The sequence below is a fragment of the Coturnix japonica genome, chromosome 9 (assembly GCF_001577835.2).
Source record: "Coturnix japonica isolate 7356 chromosome 9, Coturnix japonica 2.1, whole genome shotgun sequence".
NCBI classification, from domain to species: Eukaryota; Metazoa; Chordata; class Aves; order Galliformes; family Phasianidae; genus Coturnix; species Coturnix japonica.
In genome coordinates, this window is record NC_029524.1 from 17,006,520 (window position 1) to 17,031,822 (window position 25,303).

The window sequence follows — 25,303 nt, forward strand, 5'->3', positions numbered from 1 at the left end:
GGCGGCGGCTGCGCGGGCGCGTTGAAGGCCGGCACCAGCAGGCAGCGTTACCGCACACGCAGCCGGTGGATCGGGGCTTCCTCCGGCGGAGGCCGCTCCCCGCGGGGCGATGCGGGCCGCCTGGGTGCTGCTGGCGGCGCTGACCGCCCTGTCCGCTTATTACATCTACCTGCCGCTGCCCGGCACAGTGTCGGACCCGTGGAAGCTGATGCTGCTTGATGCCACCTTCAGAGCGGTGCAGCAGACGGTAAGGAAACACCATCGGAGCCCATCACCGGGTTCGGGCTGTCCTAGGTTTTGTCCTCAGGTCTCAGGCTGCTCCTGGTTTTGTCCTCGTAGGGAATGAGTGCTTTGCTCACAGATGGCATCCAGCCGCCCTGCTGGCTTAGTGATGGAGGTCTGCAAGCTGTTCTTGGACTCGGGGGCTTTAGGTCAAAATAATTAATGGCTTGTATTTCCATACACTAATGCTTTAAGGAAAGAAGACGTAGGGAATCTATTTCAAACATCAAAATCAAGCAGCCTGTATTTGAAACTGTATTAGTCAGCAAAACCCTTTCAGAATAGCTGTTTTTGCTGTAAGACACATGATTTTGTTGCTTTATGATCTCTCCTGCACTTTCTCTTACTATGTGTGTGCTGGCTTGAAAGAAAGAGATCACAAACGTTTGATGATGGCTTCAGCTATGAGCTGCTCTGATCTTCAACAAGGACTGATCAGCTGTGGTCACGCCTGACTTAGGGTACTGTCTGTGTCAAAGTATTTCAATCTTTATTCCTAGCAGCGTTTCAGTTCATTATGTTGTCCTTAAAACCTTGTGGAGGACATCAGCAGATTCAGACAGGATGAATTCATGGGGAGAGGGCTCATAAACAGATAGCAGGACTGGGTGGGAAGGTATTTTCTGTATTCCTAACAGTATCTGTGGAAGCAGGAGGACAACATCCAGGCTTGCATACTCTCCCTGAATAGCTTCTCTAGATGCCACTTTTGCAGTTAGAGTTGGGACTACATGTTGATCAAACTGTCCCTATTCATCACAGGGGAGTTGGACTAGGTGACCTTTAAAAGTCCCTTCCAACCCAGATGATTATTTGATTTTCAATAGACCACTCAGCTGAGCCATTGGGATGTGAATGAATAAAGCTTTTTGCTTATTTACTCTCCCTTAAAGAAATGATGCCGCTATGACAGGGAAATTATGTAGGCATAAAATACAACAGTACAAGTTTTCCATTAAAAAGCTGAGGCTTGACATGCACTTGCTGTGTGCTGGTAACTAAAATAACAACACATACCTTTCCAATGGAGCTGGAAGTTTAACAACTGGAAGGGCTGTATGGTCACAGCGTCCTGCCTGCAGAACACATGCTAACCTTTCTTCCAGGAACACCTGAATCAAGTCCATAACCTCTAGCTGAAGGAGACCTATCTTTAGAAAATCGTGTGACTAACTCTATATATACTGCTATTGGCTTATGTACACATTCTGTTTGCTTGTGGTTTGCGAGGCATAGCTGGATGAGTCTCATTGTCTCCAGGTTGGAAGGTGGGGTCAATCTCATCCATTCTGGGGCATCCTGAGGTTCTTCTCCCTGGGGAGGTGGCAGAACACAACCTGCCCTGGTGGCAGCTGGAGCAAACTGGCAGCACTGAGATGCCCACATCTGTCTCTATCCCTGTTAGGGGCAAGTGGTACCTTGTTAGACAGCTGTTCCCATCTGTGGCCTTAGAAATATGATGACTACATATAGCAAGGGAAATTTATTAAATATCAGACATGGGCAGCTTACAAAACACAAGAAGGAACGAGTGGCTTTTAGACAAGCATAAAGCATCAGTGAGGTATTAGCGGTGCCCTGAGCCACCAAACAGGTAATCTTTGGGGTTTTCTTTCCAGAGAGAGCAAAATGAGCTGCTCTCTAAGTGTTTAGAAGTCTTTCCAACACTGAGATGTTGCACAAAGTCAGGAATAAGTGTCTACCATTAAGAATGAACTGTGTGAACTGAAGCTAAGATTGTAGGAGTTAAGCCTGAGTACTTACTTTGGTAGACAGCTTTAGTGTGTATCTATAAAATCAAGTGTATGTCCTTCTGTAGAGCTGAGCTTCCTTTTTCTTTGCCTACCGGAGGTTGCGAGACCAAATGATTTAACGATGCTCTAAATGTGACCATTGAACTTTCACCTACTTCTGAATGTATTTTCAGCTTGCTATTTATTACTTTCCTTTGTAGGTGTTTGATAGCAGACAGAAGTACGTTACTAAGTGATTTTTATTTTCTAACCTCCAAAGTACACTAAAATCCCTCTTGCCAAAGCATGAAACAAACTTTATGTGCTCTAAATACAGTTGTTTCCCTATTCTGAAATAGATTTGTGCTGACTCTGGCAGTCGAGAAGACAACTTCTTGTTAGGGATTATGTGCTTGTTCTCTCACTCCTCTTATAAACACTACCAGTAAAACACACTGAAGCTGGCACTGCTTTTCAGTGTACTAATAATAAGGTGCTGCATTTCTGCATAGAGTTTTGTCCCAGGCAGCTCATGAAATTCCTTCACGGGGCTGGGACTGACTCAGTGCCCTGGATCAGTGCAAAACCCTTCAAGTGTTTATGTATTATCAAGTGGCTAAAAATGCATAATGCTTATAGGGCAGTTTTCATAAGTAGGTTTCAAAACATATTACAGAAGGGAGCCGGTGCCATTGTCTTAATCTTAATTTGGGGGAAATACAGACAAAGTGCCTTATTTGAGGTCACTAAAAATACCAGAGCTGGAGGTTCAGAGCCTTATTCCTGTGCTAAGTGTGCTGTGCTGCTTTCAGAATGAAATCAGAATCTGCAGCTTCATGTTATTAACAAATTGGTGCACAAGTGTTTAACTTAGAATAATGTCCTCACCTGTCTCAAAATGAGACTTGGCCACAGTTTCATAGAAAACTAATGTTACACAGAAGTTTTAGGTCAGAAATGAGAGATAGTGAACACACATGTATATAAGACTGTCAGAACTCGGCTTCATTGATAATTGGACAGCCACAGAGATATACCTGGGATTAGAGGACTGAGCAGTAAATTGAACCATTAGAATTGTTTTACATGGTATCTGTCAAGAAGTGCCTAAAGCAGCTTGTCATAATTCTGCTAACAGCAGGATTGATAGGGGCATCTCTCACTTCTCCTCATTACCATTCTCCCTTCTTGGAGTAAAGAGAGCAGCATATGTTTATATAACAATCCCTTTGATTTAAGTTATTACTGAACCACTCTATCAAGGTATTTGCTATTCTGATGCATCCTTTTTGAATAAAATCTAGGGCATGGGACATCAACATACAGGAGCAGAGAAAACAGTAATTAGTTCCATCTAACATTTTAATATTTAATCTACCTACCCATATATGGAGAGATGTAAATTGTAGTTTTGGCCATCCAAGTAAGCTGATATTTTTGCATGTAAGGACACAAACTGGTTTACATTAATCCACTATGGCACATAAGTAAGAACAGATATGCTACAAGTCTTGTTTGCTGTAGAGACAAAAGTTATTGGCTGTCTGGTCTAAAAGCAGTTCATCGTGGATGAATAGGTGTAAGAATGAAACCTGACAATGAAAAAATAATAGAGCTTCTCCTAGTTGATAAACTGTAAAACGGCCTTCATGTAATAAAGGAAATTAGAGCACTTATCTTTGAGTCCTGGAAGACTCTGTATAACAGTTATCAAAAGTACATGTTAGGTACTGTGCAGTAATGCACCTGTTCTAAGAAATGGCTCTGTAAAATGGAAGAAAATAGAGGTTAATCTTTAGATGGGATAAACTTCCTCAAATGCAGTCAGACCAATGTATTCTGCGCACGGTAAGATGGGGAAATGAGCCTGTTTATTTTTTTTTGCTAGTCTCTCACTGTCTACAGATGCTGTAGGTGGCATTTAGGACTGTAATGTTACAGCAGTGTGTTTTGCAAAACGTTGCCTGAACTGAGTATAATGTCATCCAGGAGCAGCAGCATCTTCTAAAGGTAGGAAATTAAGTCTTAAGAGGTTCAGCCGCCCAGTGTCAGCATCGTTACCCCGTGAGTCACACATGAGACTTGGCTCAGTCCTGAGCAGTGCCTCATGTAAAAAGGCAAACAGCTGAAGCTGACTCTCAGTTCCTGATCTCAGCTAAGGTCAGAGCAGGACCTGGCATCTCACTGCTGCAAAGGCACTGAAGGAAGCAGCTGATGTATTCAGCTTGGCGAGCTGCCTTTGTGTGCCATCTGAATGCAACCCGTTGCAGTCATTTCAAGGCTAAAGGTCAGAGGTTTGTATAGTTGGATAGCTCACATTGCAGTTAGGACAGTGTCACCTCAATCCTGATATGCTGAGTGCCATTCGAGAATATTAGAAATTTAGAAATGGGCAACAGAAATACAGCTTTTCTGTTTATTTTGTTTGTTTGCTTTGGTGGGGTTTTTTCTGTAATGACTGATGCACAGTACAAGTCTGTGAAAGAGGGGCTAAGCATAATCACAGTGATCGCTTGGGGTTCTTCATAAAGGGATCATAAAGAATCCCAAGCAACCCTAAGCTACCACCAGAAGAATCCCACCAATTTAGATTGATCAAAGGGGAGGTCATGGTGCCTACCAAAGCAGCCATAGATTAGAGTGCCAGCAGCCCCAAAATGAAAAGCTGCAGTCAGAACTGGGTGACAGATTACCAGTAAGTGTGCTGCAGTCTGTGCATGGTGGTTATTTTCTGAAGTGGCTCAAACACCAGCGAGAAACTCACATTTGCCATACTTGTCCTCCTGCACATGCAGGTCTGTCCTGCTCCATAGCAGCTAAGCTCACTGGGAGCGTCAGCTCCATTACTCATCCTCATGAAGTTCACCAGCCACATTTCTTCAGGTTACCTGTTTAGCAAATGAAAGTGTTTGTATGGTTAGAATTTTAGGTGATCCTGTAAAGAGCCAAGGGTTGGAGTCAGTGATCCTTGTGGGTCTCTTCCAACTTAGGATATTCTGTGATTCTTTGACTCTGTGACTGCAGCTCAGCCCTGGATGAGATTATCAACCATTACATACAAACATACACACAAGATACTTTCTTACATAGGAATTTTGTTTATAGGAACACTGAACAAGGCTGAACTCTCTTTACCAGCAAAAAACATAATCCCGATTGTTGTAAATAACAACCAAATTGATTAGATACACTTGCAAAGAATATGCTTGTAAGTCCTGGGCAGAGAAACCTGACGATGTAAACATGAAAGAACTATTGCTGTTCCTTTTGTGCCTCGGTGTAGGAGGCATCTCTTCCATGTTATTTTATTTTTTGATTTTTTTGTTCTTGGAAAGGGCGGCCTATTGCAGAGAAAAGGCATGAAAGCAACTGATAAACCTGCAGAGGGCCGTGGTGTTCTGTGGATTAAAAAAAAAAACACAGGGCAAAACACTTCTCAGTAAACAGCTGCAACTAGCCTTGAAAAGAAAACAGTTCTGATTCCAGGGAACATGTGGTAATCATGTCTACAGAGAATGTGGAGAAATGGCCTTTTGCAGCACAGTCAGCCTGAAAAAAATCTACAAAGATGATGGTTTTGCCTGGCACTATTTCCCATTAGTTACCTTCCCTGGGAACCTCAATAGAGCACATAGAAGATCGTTTGATGGGTGAATCAGTGGCAGCCCAGTAAACTGAATGCCAGATTATTAATGGGTGTGTTGCTCTTCAAGTTTCAGTCTTGAATGGTGTTTTCCTATGGAGATTCTTAAGTAACGGTGTGATGTTCAAAGGTACAGTCTTGTGAGTTCAACATTTCTGCCCACTGGGTGGACACTCATGTTTTTTACTCCCAGAGATAAGACCTTAATTATGTAGAAACGTTAATCCATCAACAAAAGCAACAAACATATCAAGATTTGGGTTCTCACCAAACTATTTCAGCAGGGTAACCTTACTGCAAGCCAAGCAGGAAAAGAAATTTCTGTATATTTTTGTTTTGGAAATGGATTCCTTTCTCCCCACTGACATTACTGCTCCATTGTACTTGGCAGTCAGAGACCCTTTGGGGAAAAATCTGCTTTCCACAGAAGTCTGCAGTGGAATGGAGGCTGCCTTGGGGTCTTATTCACACAGCATCTACTGAAAGCTGAGTCATATGCATTTGTTTGTTCACATTTAAACTAACCGTAGTGGGTTTCAAAGCCACACGTAAGGACAGGGATTCATGGGAGGAGATCTCAGTTGATAGGAGGTGCTTCAAAACTTGCTTTTCCTCTGGAGGATGTGTTGGCAGCAGTGGTGTTTTTCTGCTAGCTGTCCCTTCTCTTTGAGAGTAACTGTGGAAAATGGTAGTGCAGAAGGGCAGTGAAGAAAACCAAAGCAAGAAAATGAAAGCTCTCTCCTTGTGAACATATAAGTCAGAAAGAGACTGTAAAACTCTCACTTGGAAAAAATCATGTATCACACAGAATCTGTCTTGGCTTTCACTTAGTTTTTGTGCAGGTTAGGCTACAGCAAGTATCTGTTCTTTGTAGTATTAATGTTGTTCGACTGGTACCTGAATGACCATTCTCTCCCTCTCCCTAGTACTGGGCTTGTTTTAATTCATACTAGCAGGCTTGCAATGCACTGCTGATAGCAGCAGAATTAAAGCGCTGAAGTGGTTACAGGTTGACAGGCTGTACATGGGGAGCAGGTCATGAGCATTTAGGTTGAATGAGTGCCTTAGATCCCAGGGTTATTTCCTTAGAGAAACAGGTTTGTTTAGGGGAAAGTTAGAAAGAAAATCCTGGGTTTTCAGCAGGGATAAAATCTATCCTTCTACCGTAAGGGGACAGCAAGTTGAGATCTGTCTTTATTTTCTTACTGTTTTACACACGCACACAGAAGAAGTAACACGCTGGAGTCTCTGGGGAAGAAATCACAAACCTGCCACAGCTTTTCAATAGCACTTCAGATCTTTTCCAATTCAGCAGGCAAATATAGGGCGAGCCAGTAAATAAGCACTGTATTCCTTTGAGACTGTGTCTGTTTTCAGATGCCTTTGCAATCACTGAGAACTTAATTTGGAAATGGAAAGACTTACGCTTTGGGGTGGAATAAGAGAAATAGTTTGCATATTTCCTACCTTACCACCACAAAAATGTTGACTGTGTGGTATTGCCCTCTGCTGGCACTGGTCTGAGGAGCTTCTCGAGTACAAAAGTGGAAACTGTTGGTCACGTCTGTCCCTTTCGGAGGTATCATTCAAAAGCAGGAATGTCTTTTACTGACAGGGTCTTGTCCTAATACAGCTTTTAAAATGTTATAGGTTTTGGTATTCATTCATTTTCTGATGAATATTCTAAGAACTTATAGATGTTTTCATAGTGAAGCTGCATTTTAAAGACAGTTGCATCAATGCAGCATCACGATATACTCGGAAGTAACTAATTTATTTCTTTTTCTTCCCCCCAAAGTGTCACTTTATTCACTATCTGAGACTCAGCCATCACTTGATAGTTCTGAATTATTTGATTTGTACGTTTGACAAGCTGAAGTCTGTCTCTTCTGAACCCATTAACATTACGGATGTTGTTTTTGATGGTGTGGAAGTCAGAGTGTTTGAACCTCCTGCAAAGGAAGATGAACCCCTGAAGCGCAGCGTTGTTTACATCCATGGAGGCGGCTGGGCCTTGGCAAGTGCAAGTAGGTGTCTGTTGGTAACTAATTGGGATTCTGGGTTGGTTTCCTCCCGGCAGGAGAAACCAAAAGCTGTTTTTCCTGACAGGAGATGACAGTTTTGTAGAGACATACCTGAGTTCTTGGATTTTGCAGGGACATACCTGGAATAGTCACCATCTCCATTCTGGTGGAGCAGATGTATGGAATCACAATAGAAGTATACAATGAATCCACTGGAAAAACATATATCTTATCAGGATGCGGACTGGAAAAGAACCAAAAGATTAACTTTGTAACATCACGACAGGACAAATTACACAATATACAAAACAAACAATTACACAAAGAGTGGACTGAACAAAATTGCATGCAAGAACATAGCTAATGTTTGGCTTCCAATAGTGTGTATTTGGGAATACATACTGCTGATTACAGAAAACAGGAAGCATGACCAAGGGTATGGTTAGAGTTGGATTCCACATCCCCTCCTTTATGGAATCTACTGCATGAGCAGAAACTACCTTGAAAATTTACAGTGTTGACTTTCTCTGATGTTTGTGCCTTCCAAGTTAATTGTAGTAAGGTGTAGCTGTAGGCAACAATAAGCACTGATCCTTCCCACTTCTCACAGCAGGAGAGAAGCCATGGCAAAAGTAGGGGCCCACAGTTCTCACGGCTGCTCTGAGGCAGAGATCAAAAATGGGTAGGAGCCTTTGCCCTTCCCTACTGCTTCTGGGGCAACACGAAGACTTACATTCTGAAGCATACATGGACTCATCTGTAGGAGGGGAAAACAATCAGTGGGCTTTTCTGAAGTGTTCTAAAACATGCAAGAGATTGTACTGATTGCATTAAGACTATGTATAAGCCAACTATACCACGACTTAAGTGAGATTTATTTTCCTAAATAACTTCAAAATCTGGTCTTCACAAATCCTAGGAAATAGCAGTCTCTTTGCCCTATAGCAGTTTAAAAAATACACTCCTCACAGAGAAACTGAGCTTTGAGATGAGTTTTCTTAGGCCTACATAAGGGATGTTTGTTAGAGTCCTGCCTGTATCATCTATTCTGTAACAGTTTGCAAAAGACTTGCTGTACAAATACTTTATATTAAAATACAGTGTTTTGTTTGGATGACTGTAACTCAGCTATCTTTGAGTCCAAGGTGCAGAAATTAATGGCACAGATGTTACAGCTAAATAGTAAATTCTAAGACTAAATACTTAATAAAGCACTTAGTGTCCCAGTATATTTTATAGTACCAGGAATCAATGATTAAGTAATTGGAAAGGAATAAAATTAAGGAGAATCAGTCTACTGACAAACAGGATAACCTTGATTAATCCTCTGTTAAATAAGTAGTTCACTTGACATTAATAGGGCAGCTCATTTGAATCAAAGCAATTCATGCAATAATAAAATGAACAAAAATCAGTGACTCATATGGTAATAGCTGCTTCCGGATGCAGTGACCCCAGGCCACCTGGTACCTTGAATTTTGTCCTGTTGTGAGAACTGTGATAGGTGGGTGAATGACAAGCCCCAAGTCACCGAGAAACAGATGAGGGGGAAAAACTTCATCTGGTTTAAGCAGATTTCATTTAATTTCTGTTTCTTAGAAGCCTTTATGTTTTCTGAGAAGGCTTTCTGTTATGGTCTAACCCGGCAGGTGCCTGAACACCACACAGTCCTTTGCTCACTCTCCCTTCCCAGTGGAGAACTCATGGGTTAAGATAGAAGTATTTACTAAGATAGAGGAAAGGATAATAATTTTTATGTGTATATAAACATTTATTTATAAATGTATTAAAAAAATGATGGCAATTGCTCACCAGCCACCAACCAGTGCCCAAGCCGTCCAAGCAGGGGAAGAGAGATGAACTCCAAACCATTCAGAACTCCTTCCTCACAATGTCATATGTTATGGCGTGGCCCTTTGGCCAGTTTAAGTCAGCTGTCCTAATTCTGTTCCCTCACAGCTCCTTGGGCCCTTCACTGAGAATGGCCTTGGCTCTGTACAGCACTGCTTAGCAGCAGCTATAAACATTAGTGTATCGTCAGCATTGGTTTTTCTCCTAGAACCAAAAACATAGTATCATAGCAGACATTCTGAAGAAAACAATTCCATCCCAGCTGAAACTAAGATGCTGAGGTATGGCTCTGTGAGATACTGCCATAAATGGATGTGCATCTACCTAACACCATGTTTTCTTTTGTTGCAGGAACGAGCCTTTATAACAACCTCTGCAGAGTCATGGCCGAATCTCTCAATGCTGTAATTGTCTCAATTGAGTGAGTAATCTAACATTAATTACATAATTTTAAGGTATTAGAAATATCTAATGTAGTTCTTCCAGCTTTGCCCTTTTCCCTTGTCTATAGGGCTTTAAACTTGGGCAGTAATTCTCTACAACTCTGATATTGTTATCCTTTCAGAATAACAAATTAGAACGGAATCAAAAGTTCACCTGGATTTCTGTTTCTTTTAGAAGTCATTGCAGAGAGCAGAAATGCAAGAGAAGAGCAGAATTTTTAATCACTTGGACAAAACACTGGAATGCAAATTTTACACGTTTTAGTGCATCTCACAAATGTATCTGCATGTAAGGAGTGCAGCTAAAACCTGAGATCACTCTAATGACTTCAGTTTTAATTCTGTTAATGCTCTTCAAAAACAGTTTTGTTATATACCTGAAGGAAGGCTGAACCACATCCCTATGATTCCCTATGGAGAAAAAGAGAATTTTTCATCCTTAACTGAAGGTATATTTTACATAAAAAAACCAAACATCTAAAGTCTGTCTAAAAAACACCATTTCTAAAGCACTCTGAGCAAGGGTCTGGAACCTAAAAATTAGCAAATCATTTGTTACTGCTCATTAACCAAAATACACAGTCAAGCATGGCAACTCCTGCTGTTCTCTCAAGCACCCGCTGTTGAAGTCATCTCATTTCAGCCCTGTACTCCACTCAAGAGCAGGAGACTGCCAGGGTGCCAGACAACAGAGAAGCAGCACTGGTTTTTTCACTAGAGGAACAATTCCAAAGTAAACAAACCTCTCATCTAGCTAACTAAATTACCGAGATGACTCCAACTTGAGTGGTACTTTTCCCACCCGTATTGTCAACTTCAATATTTTCCTTTGCAAAACCAATCACTTGATATAACTACTCAAGGCTCTGACTTGCAGTTGATTACATAGCAAGCTCTGTGATCTAATTACAATTTAATTATATGGAGTTGGTGCTACTGATTCTCAGTAGGCATTGTAGTGTATTTTAATGTTCGCTTTTTCACTTTGTTGTTTATTAGTAGAAAAAGAAATAAAAAGTGAAAAAGCAGTTAAGTATCAATCGCAGTATTGGAAAGTTCCTAGTTACTCATTTCCTCACTTAAGGTGATATAATACTGGCTGTTCCTCACTGTTGTTTGTCATCTCTCCTTAGCTACTGTATCTTTCAGTCAAGGCGTTTATTTTCAGTTAGTGAAGTCTAATTAGATCTTCATTGGCTGAGTTGCACATCTCACTTTCGTGATCTATACACAACACTGCCTATTTCTGCAAGGCCCAGTTTGCTCAGGCCTCTCTCATGTTACTTTGTAGCTGATGTAAAATACATTGTTCACTGAAAGCAGGACAGATTTGATGTTTGAAACACTTGATGTAAATTAAGCTTAACATCTATTTTGCATATATCATATTTTTTAGCTTGGATTCCAAAGAAAACACATTGAACCAGGAAACAGTATTTTGTTTTGCTTCAGAAGTAATGGCAAGACTATTTCTTTACTTTGAACTAATAGACATCTCTGTAATGGCATTAGCTTTTGTCAAGCTGACAGCAGAAATACTTTCTCAATACATTTTAAATTTGCTTTGCTGAGAATATGTAAAATCTGTTAAGGATATAAAAACTGCAACCAGAAAGATGTGCTTTGCACCATAGGGCCCAGTAACAACTCTTAGGTTACAAATGAATCAGTAAATGCAAACTGACTTCCCCTACATTGTTATTAAGGAACTGAGAAAATGTAGTAAACAAGTTTCAGCTGCTGCTGATCCACTTGGATATTGCATATGTCCCTGCCTCTCTCCTTGATAAAGGAGAATAATTATTGAGTCTGTTAGTGTAAATCATTATTACTTCACTTCCTGGCTACTGTTAATTTCGTGGTACAAAGGTACAGCTCTCCTGAGCTTAGATAAACATTTGGGAAACAGAACTACCGAGTTGTTTGTCTCAGCTGAATCTGCTGGGCGTCACTCCTTCACAGCAGTTAAGGTGGGGAGCTGAGATCAAAAACAGGCCAACAGTAATAACTCCCTTGCCAAGGGTGTTTTTAGTATTAATTCATTTTTATAACGTGTGATGAAATCCTCTGTTGGGAAAGTACTGCATAATATTATACCGTCTTTGTGTTATTCATATCTAATAAGTCCTTATAAACATTTTAGAGTAAGAATGTTAATTATAAGGTTAAGTATTACACACCTCATTTTTTCTGTAGTATTTATCCTTAACGAAATAGTTATTTGCCACTAAGATATATCTGATATTATGTATTGATCAGGGAAGGGAAGTATAGTAACTAATAATTGTCTCTTACCTCTCTGCTTCTTTTGTAGATACAGGCTGGTACCAGAGGTGTGCTTCCCTGAGCAATTCCATGATGCTCTTCGTGCTACAAAGCATTTCTTGCAGCCTGATGTCTTAGCTGAGTATTCAGTTGACCCAAATCGAATTGCAATTTCTGGTGATAGCGCAGGAGGAAATTTGGCTGCTGCTGTGTGTCAGCAGGTAACATCCAGTGTCTGTGATGTATTACACTATAACAGTCCCTAATTCAGGAGTGCATATGGGTTGACAGGTTCTTTGTGCTGCATCATCACAAGATGATGTGCCAGTGTCAGAGACAGAGTAGTAGCTCTCTCTATTGAAAACCAGCATCTTGTCATTTTACAGAAGAAAAACGAGTCGATTGCATGAGTCAAGTAGCTTGCCATATTTTAGTGCAGTTTTGAGTTCTTATGGACCAAATTTTAAGGACAAGGAGCTAAGTGATTTCTTTTAACCCCTTTTGCTGAGAAATTCTTTGTTTGCCTACCTAGGTAGCTAGCTACATTCATAACTTACTTATCTTCCTATTTTCAAGTGCTTATCACAGAAAAATATGTTCTTATCTCCTCCAAATACTAACGAAGGGCAATAAATATATAATACACAAAGCTTTAAAATGTCTTCCTGCAGCATTTCACAATTAAGAAATTTTCTTTTGTGTATCTCTAGTTTAAACATAATCTGAATTTAATCTACTAAAGACTTTAAAGGCAGCCTGGGGCAAGTAATAGTATCGTTCATGGCTGAGTGAAATATTATTAGTTTTTCTGAATTACCATAAACCATTGGTGATAAGAAGGTACATAGCCTGCTCAGGCAACTAATTATCATGACAACCTTGCTCAGACAACTAATTATCATGACAATCTTGCAGTATTGAATTAGCGAGGAAAAATTAATAAGGCATTGAAAGTCTTTGTCTTGGGGACTGATCAACAGGATGGAGCCATGTTTTGGAAACAGCATTCATAATTCATTTCCATGATTGCGAATTCTTTTTAAATCAGTGATGTAAGACTGTGTCAGCAGAGGTTAAATACACTAAGGTTCTTCAGGCTGAAAGAGATAAGATACAGTACAGATTCATGTATCTTAAGTAGAAGGTGAAGGAAAAAGAAGAGTCTGACAATTCTTCCACTAAAAGAATTAGGGGGTACCGAAAGTATACTTTCTAGGCTCAAATCAAATGCAGACGGTAGGTTCTAGTCCGACACAGAGGCTGTACTGCACACAGTAAGACTTTCCTAGAGGAAACCAGATGCCAGCGGTTTGCAAAAGCTAAAAAAAATAATCTAGATAAATTCATGGAAGAAAAATCCTTGAAAAGCTACTAAAAGTTTAGATAGCTCCTTTGACTCAATAAGTCCTTCAGCTGCAAACAGTTCAACTGGGAAGGTGTGCTAGAAGAATAATTTCACGTTATTGTTTTTTTTATATCTGCTACTGATTTCAGTTGGAAACAGGATACTGGAACTGTCCTGAGTGATCATCATTACAAGTAAAGGAAAAGATCAGGCTCAGACAAAACAATAGCTTTATCTGCCAATGGAATTGCACAAGAACAGAATCTTGCCTAAAAATTATCAAGCTGTTGTTTGTGTGAAGTTCAGGGTTGATACTGTAATGTTTGTGTTCTTTATAATCATACTTCTATCCCGTTCTTCCCACAGCTTAGCAAGGATGAGCATTTGATCATCAGACCAAAACTGCAGGCATTAATTTACCCAGTCCTTCAGGCATTTGACTTCAATACACCTTCATATCAGCAGAATATGAATATGCCTGTTCTTCCTCGTTATGTCATGATTAACTACTGGATAGATTATTTCAATGGTAATTACGACTTGGCTCACTCGCTGCTGATTAACAATCACACTGCTCTTGATGTACATCAAGCTCTGGCTTTCAGAGGGCGTCTGAATTGGACATCTCTACTGCCCTCATCATTCAAAAAGAACTACAAGCCTGTAGTACAAACCACAGGCAATGCTGAAATAATCCAGGAGATACCAGCGCTGCTTGATGTGCGAGCAGTCCCACTGCTTGCAGAAAATGAGACTTTGCAGCTGCAGCCAAAGACTTACATCCTCACTTGTGAGAACGACGTCCTGAGAGATGACGGGGTGATGTACGCCAAGCGGCTGGAGAATGCTGGAGTGGAAGTCACACTTGATCACTTTGATGACTGCTTTCATGGCTGTATGATATTCACGATTTGGCCTACTGATTTCTCTGCAGGAGTTCAGACCAGAAACAGCTATATAAAGTGGCTGGATGAAAACCTCTGAGGAGAGAGCTTCTCTGGAAGACACTGCGCTCAGCTCTGGTGTCTGTTCTTGTAAGAGAACAATCAATGAAAAAGTGCACTTTTCCAAATGATGATTTCATCCATTCAGCTGCAACTGGGTCAGACCACAGACCACTAACTGTAGTGTTTACCTGCTCAATAGGCCTTTGTAACGTATTTTTCAGACTTCAGGTTCTTTCCTTCCTTTCAGATGATTTGCCAGCTATAAACAAATGTTGTACAAGGAGATCAGCATTCCTGTCACATTCTTCACTAGCTAAAACTTTCAGGCTTTCTCTCTTAATTAGGCATAAAGGCCACAACTTTAGAAAGGGGCCAGGTAAAGCCAAGCACCTACATCTACGTCTGAATACTTATAAAAAGGGAGAACTAATTTGCAGCAGTGCTGAGCACTTGTTGATAGAGAAGAAAAGCACGAGCCCTCTCATTTCTTACAGCAGAGATGCACATTTGAATTACAGGAATGGATTTAGGTGTTGGCTTTTAGGCACGCAGAGAAATGGTTCTTAAATTAAAAATAATAAGAATTGCTTTTCTGGGCAGTAAAGATAATGCTAAGCAAGTCTCGTAGCCAAACACATCATTCAGCCTTGGAATTCAATCTTAATGGACTTTTAGTGGCTTATATTTTATAAAAGCACAGAACAGAATCTATTTTCAGTATTTTAAATTAAAAAACATTATAGCATATATAGAAATACGAAGACTAAAATACGTAGCTGCAGAATCTAGGTTGATTGTGTGAGCTTCAAAGCTGACTTACTTGGCTAAGAGTATGACACTGAGTTTTTAAAGCCTCAGTTTTGTGACCTCCTCACAGAAAATACTGAGCGTGCTAAAAATAATCTGCTGTGTGGTTTGCACTATTGTTTGTAATTAATGGTAGAAGTCTTTGTTCATTGACTTTCTTTTGTTCTAGTAGCATTTACTGTATTTCATGCTTCCAGGAAGGAAGGAAACAGCAAACAGAAGTGGGCTCTAATCTGCACTGGAGAATTAAATTGGAACTTTGCTGCTATACCTCCTCTGTCTTGTAGACTGAACCTTAAGTGGTAGCTAAGATGATTTAGCCACTGTGTAGCACATCTCTGTGGGCTGAGCCCCTCTTTAATATTCAGAGATGCAGAATAGCAAAGTGAAACCACTTACGACTGTGTCTATCTTCAGGATGTTTGCTGCTTGCAGAAATGAAGGCTATATCAAAACGTTGTGCCCAGTCAATAGGCAAAGAGAATGGCTGTCCCGTGACTAAGCTAGGGATTAAATTCATTGTCAGCTTTACTGCTGACTTCCTGTAGGAACCCAGGAGAAAAGCTTAATCTCCTCGTGCCTCACTTTCTTCCCCTGCCACACTGGGAGTAGTCATTTCCTACCTCACAAAGGAGTTGTGAAGCCAGATTCACAGACATTAGTGAGGCACGGGGGTCCAATGCTGAATAGCAGGCACTGAACAGACCCCTCAGCTTTTAACTGTCCATCATCGTGTAGCAGCTGGCTCAGAGCACTCTGCCCCACTGCAGGCAACGCTGCTGGGATGCCCGTCCTCCTTGGAAGGGAACTGATTTCTATCCTGCCTTGTGTGAAAGAGCAGGAAGCTGAGGGCTGTTACCTGCTGGGGAATCAGAACAAAAACAACATCATGGGATTATTTCTGAAAAGTAAATCAATCTGCCCTCTGCGATTTAAAATATATACAGAACAGTCCACTTTCACTGATGTATAACTTAAATAGGAGAACGGATTTACTCAATCGCCAAGTCCTAAAAACACCAGGTTGTTAAGGTTGCAGTATGTATTAAGCTGCTAATGGGACATGGCCTCCATGTAGACTCAGTCATGCAGGCTGAACTAATTTCTGAACACAGGTTCATGTGGAGGTCACAAGCCAGAGCTGTTTCAGCAGTGGCCCAGATTCTTTGTCAAATTAGATTGTTACAAGGCTCGGTGGAATTAGAGCAGCCAAGTGACAATTCAGATCAGAATGAACTTGGGCCTGCATGTCCCCTTAACACTGCAGAAGTATTCAATATTCTTTTTTAATATTCAGTCATCTGTCTTCCCTTCCTCCCCCCACAGACACAACTCAGTAGATACAATTTACGCTTAAAAGAGATATCAGAGTTCTGTCCATTCATAAATTACTCATCTTGAAATGGAGACTGCACAGTGTCCATTTCACTGTATGCAAATGGCTCCACTTACTTGGTTTCGGACTTAGAATCAAAATATGTTCAAAATAAATCAAAATAAGGTTCTCCTGGCTTTCCCACTTCCCTATGTCAGAAAAGTTGTAATTTATATTAACTTGCAGTCTTTAAAAGATAGTAGTTGTAATACTGGGAAAAAAATGGTTAATATTCTTACCAATTCTATGGCAACTCCATTACCTGAGGGCTGTCTGCAGAGCTTTAGATCAGCCTTTGTTTATAGCTAAGTTATAAATATCTGCTATGAAGTTGTAATGTATTCACTGCTGTATTTTATTTGATTTTTTAACTGAAATGGAGAGCTGGAATATCTGTTCCTGGAGTTGGTTGTATATTTCCTTCATGCACTGAAGCACATTAAGTCTTGGCATTAAGTCTTGGCACAAGAAGTGGTAGTAAGTATATAACTGGATTGAATGTATTTACAAAGTCAACACCAGCTTGACCTGACATCCAAGATGGCAGCACAGCTTGGATGAGATGTTACAGTATTAACCAGTTCTGTCTTATACCCTGATTGCTTATGCCCTGCATCTGCATGGTTTACTACATAATGGCTGCAAAGATGCATTGCGTTCCCCATTGCATACAAAAAGAGGTAAATTTACAGCTGTCAAAAGACCTTTTGGTATGTAGCTGCACAGGACACTTGATTAAAATTCAGTGTAAACCTTGAAGTAAGTGTTAGTTGCTTTCTCACCTTTCCTCCTGCTTGGTTTTTGGAAAGTTCAGAGTTGCTTCCAGCTGAACTGCTGCAGTCACCCAAGCAGAGCACTAACAGCACCTTGACAGAGGTCTGGTGCCTGTAAGGAAGAAGTTAATATTAATGCATGTTAAAAAGCTTTATTTGTTCATGTGGTGCTTCATTCTTTAATGGTCCTCATTTGAAAAGAGTCTTACAGTCCTGACGTGTTTCTGTGGATGTGAGTAGCACCTTCATTCCTTTAGTTTCACAAAGCAGCTTAGGGCACCTTGCACGATTTAGGATCAGACGCAGAAACGCTTCTAACGCTATTTCACAAGTGTGGTGAAAAATCTGCTTCTAAAAGTTAACTCAAAATTTGTTTCATAACCTTTTCATTAAACAATCACAGGTAGCTGCTTTCTAAAGATGATTTCCTTCCCCCACTACAATTAATGTGACTTCAGTCCTACTTCATGGCTATGGAAACTGCATTAGCAGTTCCCCGGAGGTTTCAGCCAACATTCACAGAACTAAATGAAGTTTCTGGTTGTGCAGCTTAGAACCTCTTAAAAAACAGGAGTTGAGCATTTCTCAAAACCCCAACCAAAATGAAAATGTTGTAACAGCACATAAAATTCACTAATAATACCAATTTGTATATGTGTATCAATGGGTATGTGTCTAATCTCCCATTAAACAGTGAGAAACTTTCTCCCATGTTAGATTAACCTGACAAGCCTCTTAAGCTGCTCTGATCTGTAAGCTGGTGTAATTAGTTCTCTTATTTATGACGTTCAGAAACCCAAAGTGCAACATACCTGATGTAAATGTGTTCAGTAACTTACATGTGACTGTTTGCTTGCTTCTTTCCCCCTGCAGGGCAAAGATCTTGTAAGATCTAATTAGCAAATGTGATTCAAACGTGGAACCGAAATGAAGAAGAAATAAAGTGAAACGTATCTGCTGCTTTTCTCAAAACCGCTGCTTTTCTTTTTTCTACATGTGCAACACTTCCAATTTGAGTTCTCACTTAGGTGAGGTCAGTGATAGTTACTGCCCCAAATGCTGGATCCAAACCAGGGTGGATGTTTGCAGAGCAGAAATCCTTGTTTGTGTGTCCATGCTCAGTGTGCATGACCTTCCTTCCCTTGATATCTGTCAATGGATGCTGACTACGTTTGTTTGCAGTGGATAAGGCACAATGCCTGCACAAGTGCTGTCACTCTCTCCTTCAGGACAGGCAGCCGAGCTCACGTCCCTCATTTTGCTCTATAAATGTGCTAATAGATGATATGTTTGCAATCAGTTTTACCCAGTGTATGTCCAATTTCTATTTTCATACCTGTTTGCCTTCGCCTCGCGCTGAGAAGCCTCCTAGGAGCAGGACCACACATTCCTTTCTTTGTCTCCAGGAGCAGGACGTGCTCTCTGCTGGCTTTTAATTCCTCTCTGGCACTAGACCAGCTGTATTTCTTCCTTTCATAAGAGCTGGTTCAGTCTTTGGCAGCACATCACAGCCGTACCCCAGGACTGCCTTCAACTCCTCACATTAATTTAATATTTCCACCGTGGTTTTCTGCAGCATTTCATTGTGTTTATCAGCTATTCAACAAGAAGAAAAAGCAAATAGAAATGCTACAATCTCCCCTTTAAATCTCCCTTTATCAAAACTCGTTATTATTATTACTTTATTTTTTTCTTGCTGTATATAAACAAGCCAGCACTAAATATTTCCATCACTGCCTTCATTTGTTAAGGGAGAAATTACAATATTATCTGCTGTGCTTTATAGTAAGACAGCCTGGGGATGCAGGAGAGGCAGAGCTCCTTAAGAGGGCAACACACTTTGTAATGAGAGATTTAAGCCATTGGTAATGGGTGGTGTAAGTAGAAAATGGTCTCTCCTACAAACACTGTAGGTGCATCGCAATTGAGCTGCGGGATTCAGAGCGTGGTAGAGAAATAAAGAAAAAGATCTTTTGCTGTTAACCCAGGAACTTCTTTGCAATTGAAATGCGGTCTGAGGTGTTGAATTAGCATGCAATAATTCACACGGCAGCCAGCAGAGGGAGCGTTTAAAACAAAGACTCACGTGCAGAGTGTTTTGCAAACAGGAGGAACGCAGCCCTATAGCAGGAGCTGTGCCAAGACCTGTGGCTGCCCAGGCCCTGAGTCATGACTTTACACACGGATGAGGTGCAGAGTTCATGCTAATCTGAGCTTTGAGATTCCTTGCAAAACACAGAACCAAACCATTGCCATTCTTCCATTGGAGTCTTGATTTGCTCTAACAAACCACTTATAATAAGTATAAACATGCATATATACACTATGTGTGATGTGTGAACAGTAACAAACCTAGAACCAATTCCTTAAGGATTATAGGCTGACTCTTGGTTTGTAGTGCTCCTTTCACTCCAATTAAGGTGAGGCTGTTGGCGTGAATTTGGCCTCAGCCCACCTGTTTCAGTGACTGCCATCAGCCTGATTTTTGGGCTGGTAATTTTCTCACCTGATTGCATTTCCAAGGGAGTTTCTGAATTTGAGCAAGAACTAAAAGACATGTCACCTTGAGGCAAATGCAAGTTCATACTTACATCAGCTGCCCATCCCAGCTTTTGGAGCCACCCAAATGTACATTCTAATTGTAACTTGCTTCTTGGTGTTCCTTTGAAATACAACTTTATCCCCAGCGGAGACCACTCTGCTCTCTTCTGCCTGCCCAGAACAGTATCACCTGAGCTGTGAAGAGCAGGGAACCTGCTATTTGCATGTTAACCCACCAAAGAAAACTCAGCTGCACGCTCTTCCTCCTAACACTTCCTCAACAGGCTTGTTTACTCACTCTGTAACCAGTGAAGGGCAGCTTGGTTAACTCAGCTCCAATCTGTCACTCTCTACTTGCAGGTGTCCGCCTCAGCCTGACCCTATGTGACTCAGTATTGCAGAGCTGGAAGCAAAACCAGCCAGCCTGTGAAGCAAGTCAGGACACAGAAATCATTAAAAGTTAATATCGGTACCAGGATTTGTAGTCAAATCTCTGTTTTCCAGCTGAAAAACAAGTTAAGGCAGAAGGTGCTTTTCCTGTTAATGCCTAACCCCTCCTGTGAGCAGCACTGCTGTGGTCGCAGGATCCAGGGGTCTGTCATTGCAGGAGAAGGTTTAAAAATCAACACAAGAAACAAGAGTGGGAGTGAGCTGTGCTGAGCTCTCCCACCAGCAGCACAGGGCCTGGTGCACAGGGAGGCTGAGGATGTTTACCACGTGTTGGAGAGGGGAATTCCACCTCCCAGTATCGCTGTTAGTTTCTCAGCAGCATTTGTATAAGTGCCAGGTCTCCATGAGCTCTGAGGGTGTTGGCTTGCTGGATCTGCAAGCTGAGGCTGGTTCAGGAGCAGTTCTTGCACTCCTCTGCATGTGCCCACCTGGGCCCAGTCCTGCACAGTGCAGCTCATCTCAGTGTCAGCAATTTGCTTGAGAAAGTTTTGAATGCATAAATGCACATTCATCAGCTGCCAGGATCCTGGTTCCTGCTGTTTTACTCCTTGACTATCCACAACACTGAAAGTGCTCCAAGCTTGGCAGCATTGGAAGCTCTCTGAAAGTACCCTACTCCTCACAGCAGCTGGAGAGACTTCACTAATCGTTAAGGAAGAAATTAGGTGATCAAGGTATCAGCACATTGAGACCTTAGCTACAGCCTGCTGCAGCCAAGAGAAAGCCTGTTTTCTTTAGGAGCTGTGAGTCTGCAGCTGATGGGAGTCCCCACACCAAAGCAGCCAGCTGTCCCCAGCCATGGGGCACGTGGGGACCTGGGGTCTCCTCAGCTTTGTCACTGTGAGGGACCAGTAGGAAAACAAGGAACTCAGGCAGGTTCTGCCCGCACATGGATAATTACCTCATCTAATCTGCGTGTGAAGGAGCCCCTGGCACCAGCACAGGGCAAGCAGTACTTGGAACAACAAAACCCAACTGGTGTTTTACCATAACCCTTCCCAACAGGCAAAATGCAGCTCAGGGCAGGTGTGTTCAAAACATTCTGACCTGGTGATTTCCCAGAGACCAATAAAACAATCAGGAAAACTCAGAAGAAAACAAGGCTGTTGTGGCTTATCTGCTCAGCCCTATCCCTAGGATTGCTTCCCTGAAATGCTCATAAACAGATGAGCTGGGGCTGCTGTCCAGGCATGGGGAGCTGGCTGCAGCCCCTACATTTGCACACACCCAGACAAGTGGCCGAGTCCTCATGGAGCCGCATCCCTCCTCCAGAGTAACCCCAAAGAAACCTTGGGTAACTGTATCAGTTCAGGGAAGTTTTGTTTCCCCTGGGTGAAGAAAGTTTCGTTTATGTTTTTGTTCTAATCTATCTTGAGCAATAACCATTAAGTTAAGTAAGTCCAGCAGGGCAAAGTCTCCAGGCTTATCCATCCCTTTCTACTTCCCACCAGGGCTAATAGAAGCAGGCGAAATGTTGCAATCCAACAGCACACAGTCAGGTATCACCACTCCTGGCAGCCTCTGGTTAGCCAAAAAGTTGCCTTTTTTTCCCCAATTCCATCTGTTTTACTGCTGCAGAGATGACAGCCTTCCTGTTTGTCAGCACACAAGGCATTGTATGTCACCACTGAGCTGGGCCTGACTAGATTCCTCTTGATTCTCTCTTCCACATGTACCTCTTCAAGCCTTAGATATCTGTTTTCTGTGGAACTCCTTGCACAGCTAGAGAGAAGGTTTAGACTTAAGGTAAGCAGGACTTCTGTCAGGTCTTTGCAACAAGGAAGCAGCAACTCTCTCTGCAATAGTGTTTCTATCAGAGATCAAGAGATGCCTTTTAAAGATGTTTTGCATGCAACTTGCATGACTCACGTATATTCTTACCACAAGGAAGGCCATGCACCTTAGTGGTATGAGAGATAAGTGTTCTTGGATCTTCACTGGCAAAGCCGGTAACCTGACCTTGCAGTCTTTGCAGGGTTAGTATCATCTCAGCCTATTTTATCTTTATTGTTTTTCTCCTCAGACTGTGTTACAGGGAAATAACCGCAGGAATTTGGCAGCTGTGTTCAATGTTGGTGTATTCCTGGCTTTTCAACTTACTGTAACTGTGCGCTGAGTCAGAATGTTGGTATGTTTTGATGGTCTGTATTATCTTGGGAAAGAAGAGCAAGGGAAGTTTGTCTTTCATCTAAGTTTGCTCCTTGAAGGATGACAGCAGTGCATCTCACAAGCACATGCTCCCATACAGGTAACTCGGTGCGTGGTAGGATGGATCTACTCAGATCTGCTGAACTTCAGCTGGGAGGATGTGGAGAAGGGAGCAGATGGGGCCCAGCATTCAGCCCTGGCAGACACTGCCAGCCTCACTCATTACCTCACCCCGAGCACTTCTCGTCTCACCCAAAGACTTCATTCATACACATTAACTTCCAAGCTGTACCAAGCCAAGCAGAACACTGTCAAGGTACCCACAAACATCTGAAGCTTGAATAATGTTTGCTCTCCAGCTCCAGCTCAGTCTGTTTACCAAAAGGTTTTGCAGTACGGTGACATCTTCCTTTTCTCTCTTTATACAATTAGGTGCACAACTTGCTCATCCCAATTAATTTAGTCTATTGAGAAAAATAAAATCCATATATGAAATCTAATAGCACAGGTAGATCTGGGGGGATTAACAATATGAAGGAGAACATTGTCAAGCATATAATGATATTTCGTGGTATGTTTGCTACAGCTAATGCTTTTAATTGCATTTTCCAGTTTAATTCTAGTAGCCAAAGGCTCAATGCACAAGGCAAATAAAAGACAGGATAATTGGCATGCCCAAGTGCCTCTTTTCAACATAAATCAGGCAGGCAGCAAATATGAATTGAGCACGGAGGTCGCTCTGTTGCAGTTTAATTCTCTCAAGATTTTTGCCAAAATTAATTTCACACAGCAGGATGGAAAAACAGGCTGGGGAAGTGCATCCCGAATGTCAAGAGGGGCTGAAGCCACACTATCCCCTTCCACATCAGCACCTCACACCAGTGTGAGAAAGCTTGTAGCAGGCAGATCGAGGAGGAACAGGAATTGGGCAGAGCCATCTTGCTTTGAAACTGCTAACGTTCATGGAGACAGAGCAATTTGCTCATCTGCCTGAGTCCTGTATAAGTAGACAAAGTAACCAGGTATTTATCAACACTGCCAAGCTCCCAGGGCTTCTTTGGGAAAGCCTGGTTCCCCGGGGCTCTATGCAGCAGCTGCAGCACAGCCGGTCACCTTCTCTGCTGGCATTATCTCAAATATTTCTGTTAATTCTGAGAGAGCTTCACCTTTAATGGTGGTAGACAGTTGACCCCATTGTGTGTGTATTGCATTCAGAGTTCCCAAAGCCTGGCAGCTGTTCAGCAGGTTTTGAAGCATTTTTTTGCTGACTATACAGAAAACGTGTCTGTATTTGGCTTCTCCACAGACTATTTGGCCTTCCAGTCTAAAAAAAACACTACGGCAGTGCTGTCAATCACATCCAGTTTTGGAAAGCCACACTGTTTAGTACAGTGTCTCCAGGCTGTCCACCATAAAACAAGCTCGTTCCTGCTGCACTTCATGTGAATTTGGGTATTAACTGGAATAAGGGTAGGATCGAATCCAACGCGCCATCCCAAAGATACCTGCACACATTTCAAAGCCCAGACTCATCAGCTCTAACAACAAAACACTTGTGGAAATTCCAGGCAGGAAGAAAAACCCCATATGGAATATTTGTTGTGTGTGTGCACAATGCTGGCACAGGACAAGGAAAGGTCCTTCAAGGGAAACAGTGGGAGTGAGCAGCTGGGAGTCACACAGCAGCCTGCTGTTGGCATCAACAGGTCATTCATTCTACTCTGTGTCAGCATCCAGATGTGCTCAGCAGTGATGGTGCTCCTCCAACAACTCTTCCTCTCCACCAGCTCCCAAAGGGCCGCGATGTTTCTCAGCAGCTAAAGGTAATCCATTTAGCTGGGTGTCTCTGTGCACAAAGCATGTCTCTGCATCGCTCCTGTGGCTCTGCAGGGGTTGTCTGTGAAGTGGGGTCTTTGTGCACGTGCCTATTGATGCCTCCCAGTGCACAGACATATTTGGCTTCCCTGTATGTTTAGCTAACAATCTTCAATTCACATTAGCGTTACCATGAGCACTGCTTTACAGTCAAAATGGGGTGTTTTAAGGGATGGAATCCAGCTGTTCCTTGTTCATCCAGTGCCAGTGATTTCACAACACTTGGTGTGCAAGTTATGACTCGGTTTTTACAGCTGCCAGGAGCGCAGCCCAAGCACCAAGCTGCGTCCCCTCCGCTCAGAGCACTCACAACACGGAGCAGAGTTGCAGGGAAGTGAATTGCCATGACTGGGAATTAAAGCTTCAGACATAAATATTTTGCTTTTGGAAAAGTGGATTTCACAAACAGATAACGCATACCTTCAAAATGCTCCTTGGGGCGTATAAATGTTCATCTCCTGGAAACATTCAGCTGTGCTGCTGACCCAGTGAAGCACGATGCTGACCACCAGCTGACCTTTCTCTGATGCTGTTTGAGTCAGGATAAAGCACAGATACTTCTGCAGCTACACAAAACTGGTGACACTGTTATAGACCTGGAACTTAAACCCTGTTTGTTCTCTCTTACCTCTCTCTTACCTTCACAGGACTCGTGCTCTGCAGTAACTGCTGAGACCCCACCAAAGAGCAGAACTTAGGGAGAAATTTTGGAAGCCAGCTTGGACAAGATGTTTTCTATCTGCGTGAATGTGAGAAAAAGATAAAGGTGAGTGCAATGGATGTTGCAAAGGCTGCACTCTG

General features: G+C 42.0%; 1 protein-coding gene and 2 long non-coding RNA genes across 5 annotated transcripts in view; 1 reads left to right on the plus strand and 2 right to left on the minus strand.

Moving 5' to 3' along the window:
* NCEH1 (neutral cholesterol ester hydrolase 1) lies at window positions 1-18,460 on the plus strand. The gene is made up of 5 exons (XM_015871949.2): window positions 1-247; window positions 7,457-7,685; window positions 9,885-9,954; window positions 12,291-12,462; window positions 13,953-18,460. Exons 1-5 carry the CDS (start codon window positions 110-112, stop codon window positions 14,568-14,570), a joined length of 1,227 nt encoding a protein of 408 aa, XP_015727435.1. The 5' UTR covers window positions 1-109; the 3' UTR covers window positions 14,571-18,460.
* Window positions 1,133-12,380, minus strand: LOC107318310. Of its 3 annotated transcripts, none has more exons than XR_004308356.1 (5): window positions 12,272-12,380; window positions 9,495-9,737; window positions 7,823-7,926; window positions 4,780-6,334; window positions 1,133-1,680 (listed from the first exon to the last, which is right to left on the minus strand). It is a non-coding gene; the product is annotated as an uncharacterized LOC107318310 (long non-coding RNA). The 3 variants fall into 3 exon arrangements; XR_004308357.1 differs by adding an exon at window positions 10,354-10,387 and having other exon boundaries at window positions 1,133-6,334; window positions 12,272-12,379; XR_004308355.1 differs by having other exon boundaries at window positions 1,133-6,334.
* Window positions 12,469-25,303, minus strand: part of LOC107318309 — a 22,451-nt gene continuing 9,616 nt past the window's right edge. Inside the window, exons 5-7 of the long non-coding RNA XR_004308354.1 lie at window positions 18,825-25,241; window positions 14,367-17,600; window positions 12,469-13,338 (exon numbers count right to left, since the gene is read on the minus strand). This is a non-coding gene — a long non-coding RNA (uncharacterized LOC107318309). The remainder of the gene's footprint in view (window positions 13,339-14,366; window positions 17,601-18,824; window positions 25,242-25,303) is intronic.